Here is a 17,617-nt window from a genome sequence, read left to right as displayed (position 1 = left end):
AATCAAGGCCAAACATAAGACAATTTTTTTTCAATTTTGCTATCATGAACTTTTATTGCCCTCCCAGTTCCAACTGTTGTCCTAGAATCAAATTCAGGTTTTGGCTGTTCAAAATCAGAAAGTCTACATTTTTATGAAATTTATTAAATCTTTGTTAGTGTTATGGTTTTATTTACACGCAATTTTCCAAATTTTATATTATGGGCTTGTGAATATTAACTCCCTCTCAAGTCTCAACTATACAACTCATTATGTAAATGCACTCACGACTCACCGCATATGTACATTTACACGACAAACTATAAATATTTTGGTATATCAATTGGAATTACTTATTTTATCTTTTCAATACTTAAAAAAGTAAAATCCGAGAAAGACACATGTCCAAATGTCCTATAAATTATAAAACAACTACTCTTTAGTCTTTACATTTATATTTATAGCTAAGCTATTGAATAATCGATTATCTAATGACAAGCACTACATATTATAAAAGAGATAGTGAGTGGTTCTAAAAAGATACTCTAGAATCTAAATGATAATCTTTGTATGTTCCTAAATTGTCATAATTCATCCATGCTCCATGTGCTACTTGCAAATTCCTTGTTTAGCCTATTGGTTTCTAATGTTTGGCAATCAAACACTGGGAGTTCCAGATTCCCAGCAACCATTGTGGTTGTCAGGTTCAAGGCATCCCTGTCATAGGAATTGTTATCTATGCTATAGCCATCATATAAACACATGCCAAAGTCACAGTTATCTAAGGCCTGAAATTGACTAGTAGTGTATCCAAAAGGCTGACTCATATTTGGGATATTTGCTGATTCTGAAGAGGAAATGCATGAACTATTGTGGTGTTCAGAGTCTGAGTTCTGCTCATGCTGATTCAAATGATTGAGATCTCCATGGCAAGTGATTTGTATTGTTGGTGTTGTCCCAATCCCAAATGATGAATAATGAGGAACAGTAACACCATCAAAAGGTAAAGGAATTGCTTGGTCTTGGATTGACATGGCCGAAGGAGATGATTCTTGTGATTTATGAAGACATCTTGTCATCTGTAGACCCTTGACAAATTCTACAAATCCTGCTCTTCTGTGATCCTCAAATTTCGCATATATTGCTTGTTTCTGAATCCTTGTTCTCCAATAGTTCTTGATTTCATTGTCTGTTCTGCCTGGCAGCTGTTGCGCAATTTTTGACCACCTACATCAATCACAAAAGAGGAAATAAGAATTCAAAGAAAGGATATTATGCTAGAATTGACTAGCATATTGATAGTGGCCAGTTTTGCTTCTTTCTTAAGAATCAAAAGATGCTGAATAAGCATAGTTTCACAAAACTAGTAATTATGTGATATGCACCTGTTGCCCCACTTTGAGTGTAGTTCAAAAATCAAAAGCTGCTCTTCCGAGGTTAAATTTCCTCTCTTAACATTTGGCTTTAGATAATTGAGCCATCTCAATCTGCAACTCTTACCTGTTCTCCTTAGTCCTTGAGATAATTTAGCCATCACAAAAATTAAAGCAAATAATCAGAATTGGCATAAAAAAATGTTTTGAAAAATATAAAATAACAAATATTGTATCAGCAACAAGAAAATTTTATTTTCTTTTTTAGTTTTTCTTGGATTACCTGAACGTATAGCAAGCAAATTCCATCTCCCTTCACCATGATTGGCAATGTAATGGGTGAGAAGATAATCCTCTTCAACACTCCATGGCCCTCTTCTAAGTTCATAATCATCTTCACTTGAACAGATTATGCTCTTGGAAGGAGTAGACATGGCTAGTCTCATTGATCAAAACTCAAAACACCATGAAGGGACTTGTAATGAGTATGCAAGTTAGCCTACACAAGATATATAAGTACACATGATTTGAATCTCATATACAGTGCAACATATTTTGGGGGGATTTTGTCAATGTGAACAATATGAACTTTGTTGCTTTTTCTAAAGACAGAAAAAGCCTATCACTGCTGTTATAAATTCCATTTTACGGCTTCCATTTACTTTTCATGGTCTCTGCCCCGTGAAACATTAAAAGTTGGATAGGTTCGTTGCACAGAATCACCTTATTCCTAGAAGAATAACAAAAATACAGCTTACTAATATATAGTCATTGGTTACATTATTCGATAACAGGAGACAGGTTATATAAGTTGATAGCTGGAACCTGACTGTTATTTATTTCAAAGAACAAATTCACTTGAGTTGTACTCCATATTCGTCTCTCAATATTTTATTCAGTTAATATCACATTCTTGCGAATAAAAATTATTGAAATTTTTTAGAATTTTGTATGCTGTGAACGACCTTGCATTACCAAGAACCTGAATTGTAGGTTGTTATATGTGATTTGTTAATTAATATCCCGTTATTCATTTAAAAGACTTTTTTTCCCTTACAAATATCTTTTTGTATTTTTAGAGAAAATCCTTTGGGATAGGTCAAGTACTTTAAGTGGTCCACGCCACCCAACCACCATTAATTCATGTGAAAGACTTTCCTCAAGTGTGTTAACGGTTTTAGCAAAAAAGATGAACAAAGTAGAAAATAAGTTAAAACATCAAATTAAAAAATATATAAAGATTAAACTGAAACTTGAAATAAATATAAAAGACAAAAGATCTAATTTGATCACTGTAAATTGTAAGTTTAGTAAACAGCATTAAAACATCGAAGACGTAACTAATTAAAAACAGTCGTACTTATAAAGGGTAAATTGAAATTGATGGTGCATGTTGACATGGGTTCGATTTTATGATAGTGGGTATGAAAAAACTTTGTTAGAAGATGTAAAATTTATGTCGGTGATGGAGGGTTAGTTTTATAATTTTCGATAATGAACATATCATATTTCTAAAAAAATAAATAAAATATCATTTAAAAAAAGGTTAATTAAAATATTAATATTATTTATACAGTTTAAAAGTATATTTAAGCTAATATTTTATTACTAAAAAGTCTTATTTCTCATAAAAAATAATTTTGTAAAATGCACACTAATTTTTATATCTTCAAAGTCTATTTCCTGAAAATACATGTTTGAATTTCTGAAGATTTTGTTACAGCACGAAATACAAGGCAAAAACAACGAAACTGATATTTCTTAGAAACGAAGATTGGACACTAACAAAATAACTACAATCCAAACACACTCAAAATAATTCTCTTTAATATGGATATTTTACTAATTTATCAACGATGCATAAAATCAATGAATTTATTTAGACAAAAAAAAAATCAACGAATTTATGTCATAATATTCTTTTCACGGTTACCCCGTGCCTTGGATAGAAACATAACATAGCATAGATACTCCCAAATCAAAACGTGCAGTTATTGTTGTTGCTGCTGTATTGTGGGCCGGCATTGAAACACTGCTACGAATCTTACAAGTTACAACTCAGCCACATTGTTTTTTCTTGGTTGTCAATTGTCCCATGATGTCTGCTTTGGTATAAGAATAGATTCAATGTGGTTCTCCTTTGTCCAAATTTAAATTTTCCATTATTGGGTTCTGGATGAAAACTCAGTAACAAGAATAAACACTAGGAACAGTAAGCTATATAATATTTTTCTCTGCTATGTCTGACTTCTAATGAAGATGTTTAATTTTCTTCCAAATCTAGGGATGATATTAAACTTGAACAACCTAGAAGGTGAAATAAATGGTGGCTGCTTAATCTCGTTTTCTCAATCAACTTGGTTGAAGAATCAATAGAAGAAAATGTGAAATAACTTAATATTAAATTAGATTTTGTTCTGGAGTTCAATGTGGTAGGTGTACCTTTTTCAATAATTAAAATGAAAATTTCTTATGTATGTTGGGTAAAAAATAAGAAAAAACAAATCTTCTCTATAAATAATTAATTGCCAAGTCTTCTATAATAACTTGATTCCATTGTAATCAAAATTTAAAATTTAATCTCAAATTCCCAATACTCAATTGTTCTCTTGAATATGTGATTGAGATGAATCTTGGCGTGGGATAGAACCTTGGAGGATAGAGCACAAAAGACACAGCATGCTAGCAAAGAGCAAACCTACAAAATAACATTTTCGTTTTGTCAATGTATAAATCTCTAGAATGTTAAAAGTTTCAATTAGATAGCTCATAGATATGGATGTTGAAAACGTGACATCAGATTAGACAGGTTGAGTGACAAATTAAGTTGTACAAGTACTTACATAAAATGCACTCCACATAAAGTATGGGAAAAAATAAATTAATTGGACCCTTGATATAAAAAATGGCCTATATATGTTTGATGGTGCCCCAATAGCATTAAGAAGTAACTGTTGTTGTAAGATGTAGTAACTAGTTTGCACCCATTTCCTGTATAAGATGTAAAATTTAAAACCCCAGCCCATTATCCTTTTTGGCTCAAGTTAATTCCTAATTAATTGATAGTAACCGTTTGTTTGTTTTTTCTTCTTTTCAAATTGTCTTGCAATAATGCAATTGTAATGTTGTTGATGGTGACATGAAGCAAACATGTAATTAGCACAGTAGAATTGCCAAGTAAGCAGGCATGATCCATTACATAAGAAGTTTGTTCGCAAAAGTAAGACCAAGAAGCAGAGGCCATATAATATATTGAGAGTGATTCAGATTGAGAACCAGGAATTTGACATTGTGGTCACAAAGATAATAATAAAAATGATGATTATTATGATTATGATGATATGATTAAATCGTGATCATTTTATCAAGTGTGATGATAATTACAGAGACTAATGTGACGTCATTAATGACCAACAAAATGCCTTTGGGGTTAAAATTGATCAGCTGTGGTAACAGATAGGCTTTGAAGAAAAACTGTTCCAGATTGAGCTTTTAATTTTCTAAAGATTTGTTCAAGATTTTAAACTTTTTGTGTGCTTGTAGGCACTGTAACCATTTTGTAAGGGGCCGTGTTGTGAGAAAGCAACAAACTTAGAAAAGGAAATAAAAGTCATCACAACTCATCATTCATACTTTATTGATTTAATGAAAATGGTGCACTAATATTTTAAGTTAACATACATCTAAAGTTTTATAATATTAAATCAAATATGAAAAAAATTATGTAAAATTAATTTTAAATTAATTCTCTAACGTGAAATTAAATACTATTTAAAGTCTGACTTTCCTACTTTTTCAGTTATACATTTTCTACGTCAAAAATCTTATACATGCTTAATATTTTTTCTTCTTCTCTCATTTGGATGTGCATTTCTCATGAAAAAAATATTTTTCAATCATTTCTATGTATTATTATTATTATTTTGTATATTTGATCTTAAATTTTTTTTTCCTTTCAATCTATCTCCTTTTATTTCTATTTTTGAATTTAATATCAATAATTTTTAAAAATAAATTATCAATAATTAAAAATAATTTGATATCACAATGTAATTTTTTTCCCAATAACACAATGTAAATTATTCATTATAAATATAAAATATAACTTATATTTTCAAACATATTTATTTATTATGAATTTTAAGTTTTTTACTGGATGAATTTTTAGGGTTTAGATACGATTATATATTAAAAAATATTTATTTATTATAAATATTAATTATTTAAAATTTAGCATTTACCTTATATGCATGCATTCATAGTTTGTAACTTACGATAACAACATTTAAAAAAGTTAAGAATAACTTATAGATTTCTGCAACCTCTTAATCTTTGAATTTTCGCTCTACCTAATCTTCTTTGTATTGGTTAACTTATGGACTATATCTCTTTTTTTTTCAATATTTTATTTAATTTTAATAATAGAAGACCCTGATTTGTTGACTCTGAAAATATCAGCATGTATTATGGGCCAAAACTATTTTTTTTGTTACTATTTTTTCAATTCGGATTGTATTTGGGTTTAAAATTTCGTATTATAATTGAGTATAATTTTTTATATATTATTAGTAAAAAAATTAAATTATCATTTAATTATAAATTATTATCAACGTAATTCTTAAGATAATTTTATAAAAATCAAAAAATTTATTATACGTGTCAATTTATATATCATTCAATCATAGTGTAAAAATCAGGTATACTATTTACTCTTCATGATTCCCCTTTTATATATTATTCTAGTGTATACTTCTTGTTAATTCAAGGAAAATAATTATGATCATGTGGAAATTAGCACATCTAATCTAAAAATTGTTAACAGTGTCATTGCTAATTTCATTATCTTTAAAATTCTAAACTAGTTCATTTTCTTTATATGTCCCTGCAATTTTTACTCCAAAAATAATATGTGTTTGTGCCGAATAAAAGTGAATGCTAATAATAATACATGGCTGTTTTTAATTTGGTTCTAAAGTCAAATAATTTGTTTATTGAATCAAACTAATTTGAAGCTATACCATTTATAGTACCAAGCATAACTAGGATTGGATGAATTTTTTTTATAGTTAAAACAAGTTGTATTCCTAACTCTTTAAGTCTTATCCATGTATTTTTTTTTTACTTTGTTTTACGAATTTAATTATATTTTTATGAATAATATTTTTGAAAATATTATCATTGAGAATATTTCTCATCAAAGATGTCTGATAAATATTTGTCATTCCTCAAAATATTTTAAAAAATAAATTTTAAAAAATATTAAATAACTAAATAAATAAGATAAAATAAGAGGAAAGTGAAAAGTTATATTTTAAAAAATAACATCTATTTCCATTAGGATACAAGATCCTCATCTTTTTACCCGAGAATAACTAAAAAGGTGCAGAAAAATGTGTAATATATATTCCTAAAAATGAGTTATGTCTTGAAATAAATTTTCAAAACTTTGAAACAAATTAAACATGAAATGTTACATTCTCATGTTAATCATGAACTAAACTAAAACTGGTATTGCAAAAATTTAAAGGCTGACCGGCCGTGATGGATATAAGACCCAATTGGTAAGGTATAATTTCTTTATTAATCTGATATACGAAGCAAAAGCGTGTTGTGTACTATACATTGCTTGCACTCTAGATGGCCTAAGGATGACTGACTTCGCACACATAATATATACATGATGTGTAGAGAACTTGAACGCAGGAATTATGCCACATATACTTCAAATTAAAAGTTTAAATAATAATTAGATGCTTCAAAAATGAATAATTAACTTGGTGTGTAAACAGTAGTATTATAAAGGATATTGTATCAATCAATCACCTCATATAAGCCACTCCAAGGATTCAATGAACCCTCTCTCCAATATACTAATACTATATATTAAAATCAATGATATCGTTCAACCACAATCAAATTAATGTAGTAATGGACTGTTGAGAGATTGAGCTTTCTTTCTTTTCCATGTATAGTTGATTTCATACGCACCCACTTATACAATTTTTCTCCTTGAAAATGTTTCCTTCCAGGGCCATTAGATGTGAAGGATGCATTTAGACATAATTTAAGTAAGTGGGCATCATATCAATTATCAAATCATCTTTTGGGCCAAAAAAAGTAGACCATATTTTGTCACTTAATCTATCATCTTTCCGAGGTTGTTCAATATATGATTGCATAAATATTTTAAGGAAAATTTAACAATATGGAATTAATGTTGAATCCTGTGGACATGTTAGGTTGAAGATATCATATTTGGACTACATTGAGCTGATTGCAACTGAGCCACGTAATATAGCCTATGTGTAGTGATATGTGGTGGCACTGTTTATGGCTTCATATGATGTGAGTGGGGTTACAAATTTTAAAAAACTGTAATTTGTTCTTTTCTTTTAAAAGAAAACAGTCCACTTCCTCATTGTACGGGAGAAGACACCTTTATGGTACATTATTTTGGGATCCAAATTTATATTCATCTTCATTAATATCATCTGTTTGTCATATAAACATGTAATAAAACCTAATTACAGATGTGGACTCTTACTGGAAAAGTGTGATAAAAGATATGTTAGCAATCTGGAACTTGATGTATGCCTTATATATACTTATGATCTATTTTGGTCTAATTCAGGTGCCAAACTTCGGAAGTTTTGTTCTAGGAAATTAATTAAGTCTATATGCCTAAGTTTGTGGTTTTTTTGTGTGTGTGTGCGTGTGTGAGTTTGTGTGAAATAATTAATCCAACGCCATTGGAATCTAACTAATTAAAACATTATTTGGCGTTCTTTAAAGAAAAATAAAATGGAATGAAAAAGAAAAAAAAAATATTTACTTTTGGTTTATAACTTTAAACTTGAGTTAATTTTATTTACGTGATTTGGAAAATTGTATATTCAGAAATTATATTTACATGTACTAAAGGTATTTTGCTTAGGCTCAAAAACTAATCTCTTTTAATTGTTTTAAGTAATTTTAGAAGACCAGTAAAATAAAATAGTAATTATAGAAGATAACTTCCAATGAAAATTGAAAAAGATAACTTTCACGTTTAGTGCCCAAAACAAAATTCAGATGGTGTTTGATTTTGTCAGATTAGAACCAAAGTCATGTTATTGTCAAGTTTAACTTTGTCCTTTCTTTATTTTATTTGTATTAATTAATTTAGTTTTTATTTTCAGTATAATCAGTTAACTCTAAGTAAAATTTTCAGAAAATTAATTTCTCAAAATTATCTGACATATGGATGTCCCTCTCTTTGTCTCACTTTTTCTTTTTTTACTGTATTTAACTCTTTATCACGATTAAGCCACGTTGAAGTTAGTTATTAGAATTTAGGTAAATAATTACTTAATTATGTTACTAAAAGTTATTGAAATTAGTTACTAAGAGTTACTAAAAGTTAGTTATTCTCTATATTTATATAAATAAATCACCTTTGTAATACTTTGATAAATGAATTTAAAAACTATCATTCATTTCTTTCATTTTTGATATGATATTAGAAGTTTTTGCTTCCGTACTTCTTTCTTCTTATTAAATTTATTTCTTTTTTTATCTCATGATGATGGCGGTCATTGATGATTCTAATCCCTTCATTCTCAAAGAGTATTTTTTTTAAGCCGGACTCGGTGCTGCTGCTATCGACATTCCTTCACCATGATGTCCAGAGGGGAGCTCAGATTGTCCGAGATGCTTACATGATAGGCAGCCATGACCCATTAAAGTGTCAGTTTTGAATCAAATTCACGTTTTAAGCGTAGAAGTTTGTATTGATAGCTCTTGATTTTCAAGTGATCAATACACATGTTTTGAGTTTTACTAAACATACTATCTAATATTTTTCTTGTAGTTTTTTTATCATGATAATCACAGATATATATATAAAAAAAGTATTTAATCTGTGATTTTGAAATTAAAACACGGCTAGAATTGTAGAACTTGCTGAAAAGTTTAATCAATCAAGTCCAAGTAGATTTTTCTTAAAATTAACTTCACAAATATTGATAGATAGGCACCCCTCTCTTTCTCTCACATTTTTCCAGTATTTAACTCTGCTAACTTTTAAAAATATATAATATTAGTGGTTATCAGAAATGTTACCTTAAAAAATTGAAGGCAAGATAAAGAAGGATGTTTGAAAACAAGTGCACGAGAGTACATTTTAGCTCCCCAAATGAAAAAAAGTCAAAACAATTACAGTTATGTTAGGTAAATCCGGCCTATAGCTACCTATTGTAGCCATATCCATAGGCTAGGAATTCTTTATATGGCATTCTCTTTCAGCGTAACTAGTTTGGCTGCACACCTTTCATTTATACTAAGGCTTAAATGCAAATGCATGGGCAACCTTCACCATTGCACGTTTATAATATGGAAGATATTTTCCCATTGGGGGAGTGTGACATGACAACCAAAAACCCCTTCTAGTCCATAAGGTCTTACAAACTTAGTTTTTTTTTTTCAAACTAAGTATGTAGTTTTTGCAAAAGGGTAATAATGTGTTTACTACTATAGGAAACGTTGTTGTCCCAAAGTTAACTAACTCTAATTTGTCTTTGTGTGCGAGCCGTCAATGCTACAATTGCAAATGATCAAAGCATGTCCCTTTTTGGCAAGGCTACAATTGGATGTGTATATAGGGGCAACTCCTACTTTTCAGTGCCCATATGCTTTCTTTAGGTTGTGAGACCAAAGAATGTAACCTTAATGAGAATTGAATGAACTGCCGCAAGCCAAACATACACCCCACATGTCAGAAGGCTGTTTCAAAGTTTGGTTCATTCATTTCTCAAATATCAGTTCAAATCAAAGTGGGAGCAAACATAGGACAATGAGTTGTATCGCGTAAAAGTGTAGGAGTTGGAAAGTTAAACAACTTACGGAGAATTATTTGTTTGGATTCATAAATAGGATTTATTTTATTATTTTTTAAAATTTAACTCATTTTAATAAGCTTTTAAGATTAAATTTATGAATAAATTCTCAGATATAAAATTGATCTAGTGATTAAGGATGAAGAAAAGGAAAAAAAATCATGAATTTAATTTTTTTTATTGATAAAAATTAATAATATTATTAATTAATATTTGTTGATAAAAAAAATTATGAATAAGTTCTCATATGATAAATTTTTATAGAAAAATATTTAATTATGTGTCTATGTATTTTAGCATTAAAATGGAGTCCAAGCATCTATATGAAAAAGAGTTATATATGTTCAATGTAATGTGTGTTAACTTCAATGATACAAAAGAACTTACAAATTTTCATTCAAAAGCTACCAAATATTAATCCACACACTCCAAATGATGTTTCGTGAAGAAAATTATTTTATTGCATGATTATGTAAACACAAAAACTTCAAAATAAAAGTATATATAATTTTGATCGGACTTGGATCTTCTCCATCGAGCTTTTCTCTTTATTCTTTCTATCTCTGATCTGTACTTCTTTCCATTTCTCTATCATCTTATTTTATTTCTTTATTCTTTTTTTTTCCTGCACACAAGTGGCACCGGAGCCAAAGATCTATTTTGATTTTTCAGGTTAATTTATTTTTTATTTAACTTTTGTTCAATAAAACAAAAAAATAGCCTTGGTACGTATATCAATTTGTATGATAATTCTTTCGTACTAAATAGCAATTATCTTGGGTGAAAGAAAATTTCTCTTCTTTATTTCAGCATCGAAATTCATGTTAGGGTGGTTGATATATTGACCAACACAGTCTCTTAATGTGACTTGCTCACTAAGAAAGCTATATTTTCGTCCTTTTCTTGCGCATTCAACATGTTCACTAAATGGCTCTATACTCTCAATTACGTAAACACTTTTAATGGGGTGGAGCAATAAGGTTCATGGTACTGAATATAAAGCACCATGCTTATGTGGCCTCAAGTATGGACAAGCCAGAAGAACAACAACTTGCACAAAAGATCGCACTCTAAAATGACAGTTTGTGTACACAGTTTACATCACAACACCATATGGAAAATTCTAGTTCATCAAAGGGTAATGCTTGTAATGGGGCACAAAACAAAGTGACAATCTTTCCAGGGTGAAGAAAATAATTATATAAAAAATTTATTTCTAATCACTATATTTTTGTGAAGAAAATAATAAAAACCAAAAAGTAATCTAGCCTAATGTATTATTAAGTTCAATAAAATATTCAAAAAAATTATAACAACACACTTTTTTATACACTCTTAGTTACTCTTATAAGGTGAAATTTACAAGTCTCACAACTCACCTTACTCCTAAATTAGTAAGAGGCATATAAATCAATAAAACAAGAAGGAATTGAAAAAGAGAGTGAAAAATATATTACAGTAATATATAATAGTCTCAAAGTAATCAATCACACGCACAAATGGCAACAATGATCTCATTCGGATACTACTGTTTTATCCACAATTTTATGGCTGCAATTCTCGTACGCTTACGAATACTGCGGTAGTGAGTAGTAACGTACGTAACAAAATCAATTTGATCGGTACAATTTTTTTGAATGAAACTGTTTTTGTATTGAGAATTAGACGCATTTGCGAGAAAATAACAAAACCTTGACTATATCGATTTATATTACTTTGTAACAAGAAGTACAAGTATTCTTAATAAATAGAATTGTTTCTTTGGTATAATTAAATATTTTAAGATATTTTTGTTAAATAACACACATTATTTTTATTTTTAAATTAATTATGTATTTATTTTTTATAATTTAGTTGTTTCTATCAACATGCTTAGAATTTACTTGAATTTAATCATACAAATATTTTTATAATTTTATATATTTTCCCATATATTTTTTTTTTAATTCTGTATCTTAAATAATTTAAAAACATTAGTGAACAAATAAGCCCTTATTGATCAAATGTTGTATAAACTAGCAAATACAATTAGGCATATGGATTAAATGGTGAGGGATTATATTTCCCAGTTGCTTCGCTTTAGTATATTAAATTTTAAATTTTAAATGTTTTATTTTGATATTTTATGTTTTCAAAATGTATGATTTTATCCTTTTATCAATTTTTCACTAGAAATATTAGTGTTTGTTAGTGTTTTAAATTTTAAAATAGTTAAGTTAACATAGTGACAACTAAAGATCGTTGCTATCTTTTTTATTTAAAAATTAAAAATCACTAAGTGAAGAAAATATAGATTTGAAACCACAAATAACAACCTTCGGTTTCATATTATTATTATTCAATTTAATCATGATAATGATTTCATTCACTAATTATTCTCAATCACAACGGATAAGGGTCTCTTCTCCTTCTGCCCCTTTGTCTCTTGTCGCTGACCCAAAAAGACCGTTGTCGTATCGTCACTTTTGTCCTTGTTGCAACTTCCCTCCGTGATCCTAATTTTTGTCTCACCTAAAGATAACAATTGTCTTATCATCGATGTTGACAACGATGCATTGATGAAGGTGGTTCTAGTGAGATTATGTGTTGACATTGTTCAATCTGTGTGGTGTTGTATTTTTTACCTTTTCAGGTCTCAAAGTAGTTGGAGGAGATGATAATTTTTTTTAGTTGTTTATTTTTTTAAAAATAAAATTAGCTTAGTAACTATTTTTAGTAGTTACTATGTAAATTTAATTATTTTAAAAGGCTTAATGTCACTTTTGGTTTATTATGTTTTTTAGTTGTTTGTTTTGATACATTAAGTTTTAAAAGTTACATTATAGTCTTTTATATTTTCAAAATATATCATTTTGTTCCTTTTAAAATTTAAAAGTTAACAAAACACTAACATTTCTAATGAAAAATTTAAAAAATGACCAAAACAATGCATTTCAAAAACCTAAAGGGTCATAATAATTTTTTTAAAACTTAATGTATCAAAGTGAAATAACTGGAAAACATAATGAACCAAAAATAATATTAAACCAATATTTAAAACTACAACTTTTTGTTGTTTATAATAATTTTATCTAATTTGAGAAGGATTGCTTCTATCTCATGATCCTTGTGGTCTTGGAATAAGAAACTTGTGAATCAATATTCATGCACCATGAGGTAAGGTGTTCATGGAAATGGTTAAAGTTACTTCCCATTATGTTCTAAAGTCTGAATATTAAAAGATAAACAAGAAAAGAAGATGCAAGTATGGTGCTCACATACAATAAGGAATTGGAGAAAGGTCATATATTTTGGAGATTTTCCATCAAGGCCATGCTTCCGCACTAAACAAGTGCACTTTTCCAATTCCCACTAGCTAGAGCTAAAAATTGAATGATACCACAACACAAATTAAAAAAGTCTAAAAGCTCCCAAACTAGGCGTGCTTTTTCTCACAAAACATGGGCCCTTATTGATATTGGACATTTTTCCCTGTGCAAGGGGCCAACTAAGGGAACAAAAACTACAGAAGCTTGAGGTGCCACGTGGCCACCTCAGAATGGTCCTATTCACCAATGTAGCCATAATTCCACAGTATAAATAGAACAAGTGTAACCCACATTATCCAAATACCATAGTTAAAACACCTCATAAACACAACTCAAATTCTCTCATTTTAAAATCACATGGCTGAATTCACAGAAAATATGCAATTGCAAAGCAATATTAGACCCTCCCAGTTTCCATTCTTAGAGATTGATCCAAGCATGGAACTCCTAAACCAGTTCTTAGGGATGAACCAACATGTCCTAGAAAACTCAAACTTGATTCCTATGCACAACTTGGTGCCTTTCTCCTGTGACACCTTTTTGGGCCCTCAAGAGCCTGAGTGTCCAGGAAACTTGGAAGAAAATTTCCCTGCCCATGTCAACCACAATGCACTTCCTATTTCCCTCCCCATTTTCCAAGCAGAAAATGAGATCCATGAAGGTAAAAAGAGGAAATCAATGGATCTTCCTGAGACAAGTTCAGCTAACTCAACTCCTGCAGTTTCTGAAAGTGGAAGCAAGATCAAACATGTAAATTCCTTCTACTATTTTTTTCTCCAATTATTTTTGGCCATGCACCATGTTCTGTATCATGCAAGACACAAATTGATTTTTTATTTTTCTGTGAATAATTTCAGAGTTCTGGAAGAGGGAAGAGAGTAAAAAGCAATGTAACAGAAGAGGAGAAAGCAAAGGAAGTGGTTCATGTCAGAGCCAGAAGAGGTCAAGCTACTGATAGTCACAGTTTAGCAGAAAGGGTGTGTGTATATATTTTTCCTAACTCACCTTTCTTCAAGCCAAGATTGTTAAATATCCTACACAAACATAAAAGATAAAACAATAAGATATGAATATACTCAATCACTTTGGTTATTTTTCTTGTCTCTTTGATTGTGATGAACGTGGACTAATACATATTTGTATGTCGTTTATTGTTGATCAGGTTAGAAGAGGGAAAATCAATGAGAAATTAAGGTGCTTACAGAACATTGTTCCAGGATGTTACAAGGTAGAGACATGTTTCCTTAATCTCCAATTTGTCTAAGTCTAACTTCATGGAACCAAATTCTTATATTTTGATTTTCATTAATGGTTGCAGACCATGGGTATGGCAGTAATGTTGGATGAAATCATAAACTATGTGCAGTCCTTGCAGCATCAAGTAGAGGTAAGGGATCAGAAGTCAAAAAGAAGAGAAGAAGATAGTGCTTATTTTTTGTCAGGAAAAGATACTTTTTTAAGTTTTAGCATAGCCTTGTTAATATTAATACCAATTCACGTCTGGCTTTTGCAGTTCCTTTCTTTGAAGCTTACTGCAGCAAGTACCTTTTATGACTTCAATTCCGAGACAGATGCTTTGGAAACAATGCAGGTACCTACTTCTAAAAAAATTCATGGTCTTATTTAATGTAAAAAAAAAAAAAAAAGAGTTATATGTTGGTTTCTCATTTTGTGTGGTATTTAATTAATAAGGCATGAAAACCTCTCAATTCATATACTACTATATGCTAATTATTGTGATGGATAAGAATAAATATAAGAGGTGGTGAATAACTGAATATGAAATATGCTAGATAGTAGACAAGGGTATGAGTAATTACCATTTGAAGATCAAATTCAAAGAAGCTTATATTAATTTATTTAGTTGATTTGTGGCAGAGAGCAAGGGCATCCGAGGCAAAAGAGCTAGGAAAGTATAAGAAAGAAGGGTATGGAGGAGTTTCTTTCTTCCAACCAGCATGGCCCCTTTGACTTCAGTTTTGGATGTTTTAACTCAGCAGCTATACAAGACATGAGATCACACTTCATCTGCTCTTTTACTTTAATTTTTCAAAGTTTAAAAGATCAATTTGTTTCCACTATGTGCTACCAGCACATGCAAGTGGACATTCTTGCTTGTACAATCCTTCAGACGTGTAGAAATGAAATGGAAGTTAATAAAAAAAAGGCTATATTTCATTTTTATTTTTTTTGGAATGGTTTGGTTGGTTGCAGTACTTGAAGATTTGACAATTTATGGCCAAATACACAGACACCAATACTAAGCATAAAGGAAAAATAAATAAAAAGAAAAAAAACGTATGATGTATTTCTGTCTACGACCGAAGCATGTGCACTCTAGGCTAGATAGTAGTTATTAATTAATCAAACAATAATTGGAATTAATTGCCACTGTGCATGTAAAATCTTGAACCTAAAAACTATTTGTTTGATGTGTTTGGAATATAATATTAGCCACCATGTGTTGTAGCAATAATGTATTATTCAGCAAGAATTATATAGTATGGTTATTCATTCAAGATCAATCGTGCTGGATACATTTATACTTCAAAGTTTAAAAGTTCATGGGAGTACAAAGATTCTTTCATTTTCCACATGGAAAAGGCGCATATCTTTTTATGATTTTGGGAATAAAATTGTTCTCGAATTTTATTAATTCTGATTATTAATTTTCAGTATAGACATTCTAAAAGTTATTGAATTTGATGAAAACATTTACCCCTCTATTCACTTTCTCCATTTCCTTTAACAATGAAACTTGGGTTATTATGGTGGCAAAAACAATGATTTTGCTTACATCGAAGGCAACAACCCATCCCAAGACTTTAATTTCAAATTTCAGCATTTGAATCCAAAGTATTAGTTTCTTTTCAATTGCCATAGATGTCTATCTCTGTAACTTGTCAATCTGAACTTTGAGATATGAATTTGGCTGGTTATTCGTATATGTCTCTCTTTTTGGTGGTTGAGAATAAAAATCTTATTTAAATAAATCCCACATAACTAATTCCAAATCTTGCTAAAATTCTTGGCAAATATTTTACTTGCAAAAACTACTGTGGAAAACTATTCATGTGATTCCGTTTGTTCTACCAAGTTCCACAAATGGACCCAGATTGAATTGTTGCGATCATGAATCAACTAGGAGCTCCATGTCTCGTAGGACCTACGGCAACAACAATATTATTAACAAGTATTTCTTTTTTGTTGCAAAATCAACGGTGTTTTTCTTTTTAATTTGTTTTAAGGAGGTGTCTCTATTCACTTGAGGTATGTCGACTAATCCCTACATTAGGCTTTTGATAAGATGAACCTGGCTACAAGGTCTTGTTAATGAAATTGGAACCATTAAACTAAGGGATGGTGGACCCCTATTAGGGCAAACAACAAAAAGGTCTTATCTAGTTATGTGAAGTTGATTAAATGAATCGCACAAAACCATTTGACTCAGCCAAAGACTATCTTGAAGACAAATGATCTATCATGAGTTTTTTTATTTTATTTTTGGTAAATATGTAAGTTTTTCCTGCAATATAATTGATTAGTTTTTGTGAAATTTTTCCTTTCAATTAATATTTTTCTTTTTTCATCATAAAACTTGAACGCTATATTTTATTTAACAAATGTGAATTTAATTCTACTCGAACTAGCATAATATTGGTATTAATCATGAGATTTGTCTTAACAATTTCCTGCAATATCTTTCTTGGTCTCTCTTTTGGTTGACCCATGTTAATTAAGAGGCAGGAGTATTTCATAGAAGCTTGAATATCATCTGATATCATTTGGATTTTATGCAATTTGTTGATTATGATATAAAAAGGAAGGAAAATAGTAATTTTCACTTGATGTTTTATGCTCACATAAAAGTATTGTCAATTGAGCCAGAGGTCATGGTTTGTCAACAAGTAGTTTAAAAATCTTGTTTGTCGGTAAAACAAAGGAATTGCTTATCGGGCGTGAGTGCAACAGATTGTAGTAACATGACAAAGCACAAGGCAAATCCAAGGGGAGCAGTGTCCATGGAACCCACTTAAACCAATGAATTCATAAAATCTTGTGGATGTTGCCAATTCATTAAGTG

General features: G+C 29.9%; 2 protein-coding genes across 2 annotated transcripts; one reads left to right on the top strand and one right to left on the bottom strand.

Moving 5' to 3' along the window:
* Positions 1-364: 364 nt before the first annotated feature.
* LOC100804227 (transcription factor MYB62) lies at positions 365-1,818 on the bottom strand. Its single transcript, XM_003528903.4, has 3 exons — positions 1,636-1,818; positions 1,365-1,494; positions 365-1,206 (listed from the first exon to the last, which is right to left on the bottom strand). The coding sequence occupies exons 1-3, from the start codon at positions 1,796-1,798 to the stop codon at positions 564-566; spliced, it is 936 nt and encodes a 311-aa protein (XP_003528951.2). The 5' UTR covers positions 1,799-1,818; the 3' UTR covers positions 365-563.
* Positions 1,819-13,823: 12,005 nt separating this feature from the next.
* LOC100803700 (transcription factor BEE 1) lies at positions 13,824-15,714 on the top strand. The gene is made up of 6 exons (XM_003528902.5): positions 13,824-14,283; positions 14,391-14,510; positions 14,696-14,761; positions 14,852-14,920; positions 15,047-15,124; positions 15,412-15,714. Exons 1-6 carry the CDS (start codon positions 13,891-13,893, stop codon positions 15,502-15,504), a joined length of 819 nt encoding a protein of 272 aa, XP_003528950.1. The 5' UTR covers positions 13,824-13,890; the 3' UTR covers positions 15,505-15,714.
* The last annotated feature ends 1,903 nt before the right edge of the window (positions 15,715-17,617 follow it).

Source organism: Glycine max, chromosome 7 (genome assembly GCF_000004515.6).
Source record: "Glycine max cultivar Williams 82 chromosome 7, Glycine_max_v4.0, whole genome shotgun sequence".
NCBI lineage: Eukaryota > Viridiplantae > Streptophyta > Magnoliopsida > Fabales > Fabaceae > Glycine > Glycine max.
The sequence above is the reverse complement of the archived record's forward strand: the minus strand, read 5'-3'. Positions and strand labels throughout refer to the sequence as shown.